Source organism: Phallusia mammillata, chromosome 3 (genome assembly GCF_965637545.1).
Source record: "Phallusia mammillata chromosome 3, kaPhaMamm4.hap1.1, whole genome shotgun sequence".
NCBI lineage: Eukaryota > Metazoa > Chordata > Ascidiacea > Phlebobranchia > Ascidiidae > Phallusia > Phallusia mammillata.
Window position 1 is genome coordinate 15,346,506 of NC_137254.1, and position 6,950 is coordinate 15,353,455.

Here is a 6,950-nt window from a genome sequence, read left to right on the forward strand (position 1 = left end):
AAATTTTTATGACGTAAAAAGGTAACAGTTTAGGTTTGGCGCTCAAATTTTGGGGTCAAATCCCAACGGATTTGAATGAAACTTGCAGGAAATGCACATGAGGGTCATTACATTGCACAGAAAAAATGTCTACTTAAAAAGACTTAATGGTAAACATTGATAACCGATTAAATGTTACTACTGCCAAATTACATTTTGGGATAAGTACGATCTTCAGTTTATCTTCAAAAAAACGCAAGAAATTGACACTTAAATGCAATGAATCACACACATATGCAATTATGAGGTATTTGGGCTACTATATTGTAAAAATCAAAAGAAAACAGTAATTCTGAGCGAAACATTAATCATACGAAACTGAATGTTGCCCTAACGACCAACGCTTGTCCTATTTTGAGGCGGATTTTTAGCTATTGTGTTGAAACGGGAAAAATGCCACTGCCATATTCTTTTTCTGCAGAGCATGCCGTTTTTAAAAAGCCCTAAATCGTTATTCTAACACCGGGGCCACTGCTCGCAATATTCACTTGAAGTTCATAACTTGCGCATATTGCCGCCGTCCCGCTAGCCAGCAAACAATGACGCGCGACCGGCCAAAAAGGGTTCACTTTCGACCTCAATATCTCGCGAATCAAACAAGGCTGAACAGAAAAATTTGCACACAACACTTTTCAAGGAATTAACAAACGAACGATGGCACTAGCTTAAGAAATAATCAAAACCAAAAATATTAATACGCTTATGAATATGACTGCTCAGTGCTCTTTACTACGTTTCGCGGCATAAAAGCCACTGCCATATTCCTTTTCTGCAGAGCATGCCGTTTTCAAAAGCCCTAAATCGTTATTTTAACTTCGGGGCCACTGCTCCTAATATTCACTTGAAGTCCATAACTCGCGCATAATGCCGCCGTCCCCGCTCGCCAGCAATCAATGAGGCGCCACCGCTCAAAATGGCCAAAAAGGGTTCACTTTCGACCTCAATATCTCGCGAACCAAACAAAGCTGAACAGAAAAGTTTGCACACAATACTCTTTGGTTGCGCAGTACATGTCCGTTGGTTTCCCTCGCGTAACGAGGTACTCGCGACTCTCGCAGAAACCAGATCAATGATTACCTCCGGTTTTCCGAAGTACGACTTGGTCAACTCGTGAAGGCCGGACCATATCAGAGTCATTACCATGTTTTTTGTTTCTCTTTTTTCCAAACAAAAATTTCTGATAATATTTAATATGAAATAGTAACTATTAAATAATCAATTTTATTTAAACGTTTTGTAAACTGCATTTGTCACAGTACCAGACTACACATTTTTGTCACAAACATTATTTTTACGTTTGCACAGCCAGAGTGGTACCATTCCTTACATCTGTCGCATTCATTATAAAGCTGCTTATTGTCAGCTAACCTACACTTGCAGTAAACTGGAATCTCAAAGGAGTCCCTGATGCGCTTTGTAATTACCCGACCAGAAATTATATCGTTCGGACAAACTTTTCTGTTTTCCAGCCACTTTCCAATCATCTCGCGCAAACTCGCCTCCGTGAACACCGCGTCTTCAGGTCGCATACCGATGCAAAGCGCAGCAGCAAATGCTATCGCGAACGGACCGCAGTTTCCTGATCCTGCTCTCTGTCGAGACACATTAGGGAAAACACAATTAATATTTTTGTTTTTACAGGTAATAAGTTTTGAAATGGGGAGTTGTTCTTCTCTCTTGTATTTTGTGTTATCAATGTCGTAAATCCTAACAGTGGAGTCATTGTCTGAAAAAACATTTTACGCAGTAACCCAGAGATTGCCCTGGACATTTATAATTTGAACAAATTTTTGCTGAGGTGTGTAAATAGGGGACGTGTCCGTACAACCTCAAAAACGCGAAACAACTTTGCAAGCCTCCAATATGAGGAAACTGCTCAGAAAGAATGTTCATTGCTGAGTGTATATGATTATCACCAAGCCATTTTTTGTTCCTTTTTGCATCCACCAAGTCATCTGACGTTAAAGAAAACTTTGTTTCCCACTTTGTTGCACAACAGCGCCGAGCTAAACCTGATTGTTCGTGCTCGCATAAACCTTTTGTTAATTGACGCTCATTTCTCTTCTTTGCATCGTCCTTTCGCTGAACTGTGGAGCCTAAGCAGTCCCGCAGAGACACTGCGGCAGATTGCATATACTTTCCCATACTTTTGTCTGGAGCTGTGAGCCTACTTCGTTTTTGCCACTTTTCTTCAGCTTCCTTTGATGCTGTTTGTTTTCGATTTATCTTTTCACCTATCCTTATGCCATCTTTGTACTCGCGAACCAACCCAAGATGACTGTGTGCATAAACTTGTGTAAACTCATGTAAGCCTTTAAATATTCTTTCTTGACACCTAGTCCTTTTCAATTCCTGTTGACTTTTTTCCATAATGCCTTGCGTTCGATTGTCTTTGGTAAAATTCTGCTCAGTTTTTTTCTGCACTTCATTGTAAAAGTCAGAATAACCTTTATAAACCTGAGTTTCACCGTGTCGACCAACATTCCCAAGCATCCAACTTGACCACAAGGCGAGTTTGGGAAGTGTGTTCTTGACAAACTTTTCATTAATTCAGGACAATAAAATTCGTTATCCTGCCCACTGTTTAAAACACACAATTTTGCCTTTTCTATAACCTCACCAAAATAATCTGTAAACGGATTGCCCTCCACTTGATCTGCCTCAAATTCAATGGTTTCTCTTTCTTCTGTTTCATTTTTACCGCTCTTTTGAATAGTTTCACGTGCAATTTTTTGTTTTAAATAATGCCAACTCTGTTCTGCTTGCTTTGTGTCTCTTGCTGTAAAAATAATTATCATATGATGCAAAATGTCTGTTACACTTTCCAATGCACAAGTAAGTAAACCCACGATATACATGACTTCCTGTCTTCGCTTCTTAACTAAACTCGCCAGCTTTTTCATATTTTTCATAGTATGACTGGTACATAAATTCAAAAACGGTTTGTTGATCATCGTTTTTGTTGCTTTTCCTGATACTACTGCAAAACAACGTTCTAAATATGTCTCCAGACTTCCCTAAAAAAACCCGGTAAAACTGAATGAATTAAAGCAATGCTTCCGTCGCAAACAAAAGGGCGCGGGCGGGATTTACCACAAACAAAACTTTCGTCGCTTTGAAACGACATGATAAAGTTTTTAATTGACGCAGCATTATGCGAATTCGAAACGTACGTTCCGACCGCCAACGGTGCCCTACCCTTAAAAGGGTGACGCACCACAATTTCATACGCATAAAACGGCTTTGGAGACGCCCATTATCACACCGCCCGTTGCATCGATGTACGCTGCGTCAAACTGCGTACGATCGTGAAAAACTTGAATTGTCCTCTGACCACAACATCACAGAGCGCGGCTCACCAGACCATTTTCTCAAAACCCCAGGAATCTTTTCTCCAACGCTACTCGCTTTCCGAGTCTCAAACATTTTTTGCAACGCTGTCAACTCGCATTTATCTGGGACCTCAATCTTTCTCGCTTCGTGCCTGACCTTCCTTAAAACTTCTGCACTCGGAGCAACGTCTCTATTTCCGGATTCGTAAACACTTTCTGAAAGAGTGTCAACCAAGTCTTTGCTATGGAGTCGCGCTTTTTTGTTCTGCATCGTTTTTTTTATTTCTTCTCTACGCTCTCCTTTCAGTTTCCAAAAATCGTTTTTACGGTGCTTCACTACTCCACTATATTTCACGAAAAACTCTTTTGTTATGTTGTCAAACAAAGCAATCTCGAATTTGCGTATGCAAAATTCAAACTTGCAATTGCCAAAGCAATCAAAAACGCATTGGTCGGTTTTATGTTTGTTCCAGTGGTGGATTTAGAAAACAAAAGAACAAAAACTGTTTGACTTTTTTAGCATGTTTTTAAAAATATCTGTCCAATTTTTATTGCAAATATAACGACTCTTTACAGAACCGTAAATTTGTTCCCAATCGTCTGATTGCAAAACAAATGAAGTTTGGTCCGCTAATATATCTGAAGGGGTCCAAAAACTTACATCACAGTTAGACTGAGTATTAGTGTCAACAAACTCTGGACTGTTACTGTCACACTGCGATTCGTTTACTCTATTCTGTTGCCAAACACGTTTAAAATATTTTGCTTTCGTTTGTATTTCTTTCTTTGACATGTTTTTGTTGTAGATAAATTTGACAAGTCTTTCCAAGTTTGAATTATGTTGAACATCTGTTATACCCAAACTAGCGGCCGCAACTTCTATTTCAGATTTGGTTACTTCTTGTCGGTTAGCCCAACCAATTAATCGAACATTTTGAACAACACTAACCTTTTTAGAAGTTTGAACATTTTGAACAACACTAACCTTTTAAGAAGATCGATCGTGATGTGTTGTGGCGATGATCTGCTCTTTGGTGGTGGTGATGGTGTTCTTGGCGTTGATTGTGCTGGGGTACTGTTTGGTGGTGGTGAGCGTGTTGTTGTACTCAGTGTTGCTGGGGTGCTTCTTGGTGGTGGCTGCGTTGATGTCGGTGTGGTCGGTGCTGGTGCTGCTTTGCTCCTCGGTGTCTGTGGTGGTTGTGGCGTCGGTGTGGTCGGTGCTGGTGCTGCTTTGCTCCTCGGTGTCTGTGGTGGTTGTGGCATCGGTGTGGTCGGTGCTGGTGCTGCTTTGCTCTTCGGTGATGTCGTTGGTGTGTTGGGTTTTGTAATCTTTAGAGTTTTAAGTTTTGTTATTTTCAGCAACAACTTATAAAAACTCACCCGGGTTTTTACCAACAATCTTGCCGCCTGGGCATTGCTTTGGAGCTTGGTTGCCTTCTTTTTCTGAGTATCTGATCCTGGCAAATCAGACAACGCAGGAAAACCTTCGGAAAGTGAAACCTCAGTTTGTTTCCTAACTAACTTCGGAAGTGTTGGTGGTGTAATCCATTCCTCAAGCTGCCGCAAATAAACGGTCAGTCCATCATCGGAGAGGTGAACAGCGAGGTCCAAATACGTGACATTGCTTTGACTTGCAGCCTCACGAATTGCCAGTTTAACTTGGGGAATAAAGCCACGCTCGCTGCGCCAGTGTGGCAGAATTCCACAACAGTATACCTATATTTACAAGACTAAAAAAAAACAAAAAAAAAAAATACACCCCAATGTCCAATGGCATGACAAAATATACAACACAGTACATTATTAGGTTACCAAACCCTGAACGAATGTGCTGCGATGAAGATCTATAAAATACACAGATTTTGTATCCATGGAGGTTTAGAAGGCGTTTACTGGAGATGAAGCTAATTAGCAGTTTGGTTAACGAAACAGGTTATAAAATAAAAAACGATCGAGGTAGCTAAAGCACATAAAGAATATGTTTATTTTACACTGACCTTTGCATGGGGGTACAACGATTTGGTACAGTTGATCATCCGAAGAATATCCCCGGTAATCTTTCTGGCCAACCAACGCCACTGGGTTCCAACTGCAAACGCATCACTTAGGATGTTGTTCGTACCCAGGGCCAAAACCACAACGTCGACGTTTGAAATTGGGGGACGATTTTGCAACTCCGTGATTCCATGCTCAATGGTACCACCGGGGGTGGTAACAGCTGCAAAATCGGAAAAAAAATTGGGCGAAGGTTTTACGACAGAAGGACAAACCACGTCCCGTGCGTTGCTGTCCGAAACAAACAGTACGCAGCTCTTCTTTCTTGGTTCAGGCACCAGCCACTTAACCTGCTTTCCGGAGACGCCGAACGAATACTTCAGTGCCAGCATTGTCTGTCCACGAGGCCATGTGGTGTTTCGTGCACCAAACTGTTAGCAACACATACTTATTCATTAGTTAAATGTAAAAAAACCAACAACATTTTAACCAACAAAAACCAACAACATTTATTTTCTACTTTCCAACAGCTAAACAACACTTTCCACTGAACGGCAACAAAACACTTTCCAACAGCTAAACAACGCTTCAAGCCGCTTACCTCTGGGTCAAGATCCAGTTTTTGACGGAAAAGAAAGTGCTGACGATGTAGATACCGTTTGCAATATTCGGACTTTGAGTTTACAAGTTCAACCGTCAGATTCGTATTCTTTGCAGAAAGAGACCAAAGATTCCTACACTGACCAAGGTGATGCGTTATACTCGAGAAGGATGGCCGTTGAAATATCGCGTAGAGGGTATAAACGATCCAGCAGAGAGTTTTCGAAAAATTAAAGGATCCCTGAGCACGTGCTACAGATGTATATTATACGGCTCACGAACGGTGATTCCTGAAAGTATTCGTCCTTTTAAACTACTACACGAGGGACACTTCTGTATGCAGCGTATGAAGCAGTTGGCTCGTACAGCAGTCTACTGGCCAAACATGGACAGGGACATCGTTAATCTCTGCCGAAAGTGTAATACGTGTGCGGGATATCAGAACGCTCCATCAAAATTTGCCCTGCATCCATGGATGAGTCCACAAAAGCCGTGGAGTCGGTTACATGTTGACCATGCAATTAACTTCATGGGTTACAACTGGTTGCTGCTAATTGACGCATATTCGAAATACCCGTGTATTCATCCGACGCAGTCGATATCAGCAAAAACTACAATCGATCTTTTGGAGAACGACTTTTCTTACTTCGGTTATCCTCACACGTGACAGATAATGCTCCCACGTTTAAGTCCGAACAATTTCAGAATTGCAACGAGCGAGGAATAGTTCACGTTACAGGAGCACCATACCATCCAGCCACCAATGGGGCTGCTGAGCGCTTGGTACAAACTTTTAAGCAGGCTCTTCGGAAGTCGTCAATTCCGCCTAAACAAGCGCTGCTCGAGTTTTTAATGCAGTACCGCCGAACACCGGCCGGAAGTGGTTATTCACAAAGCGAACTTTTAAACCACCGACAGGTGCGAACAAAAGTTGAAGCATTGCTATGATCTCTAGCCCATATTTTTTCTCTTTCGCTATTTTCA

General features: G+C 41.5%; 1 protein-coding gene and 1 pseudogene across 1 annotated transcript; both read right to left on the reverse strand.

Annotated features, from left to right (window-relative positions):
- Positions 1-1,770: 1,770 nt before the first annotated feature.
- On the reverse strand, positions 1,771-4,361 carry LOC145220344 (uncharacterized; annotated as a pseudogene).
- Positions 4,293-5,758, reverse strand: LOC145219659 (uncharacterized). The gene is made up of 3 exons (XM_080086992.1): positions 5,369-5,758; positions 4,764-5,087; positions 4,293-4,700 (listed from the first exon to the last, which is right to left on the reverse strand). The coding sequence occupies exons 1-3, from the start codon at positions 5,756-5,758 to the stop codon at positions 4,293-4,295; spliced, it is 1,122 nt and encodes a 373-aa protein (XP_079943118.1).
- Between the last annotated feature and the right edge of the window lie 1,192 nt (positions 5,759-6,950).

Bases quoted from the DNA above. Each gene is read 5' to 3' on its own strand.
- LOC145219659 (XM_080086992.1), bottom strand. From the start codon at position 5,758: ATGCTGGCACTGAAGTATTCGTTCGGCGTCTCCGGAAAGCAGGTTAAG. The intron at 5,088-5,368 runs GTCAGTGTAAAA...TTGTAAATATAG, and splicing joins CGTTGTACCCCCATGCAAAG to GTATACTGTTGTGGAATTCT. The intron at 4,701-4,763 runs GTAAAAACCCGG...AAAACTCTAAAG, and splicing joins CCCAGGCGGCAAGATTGTTG to ATTACAAAACCCAACACACC.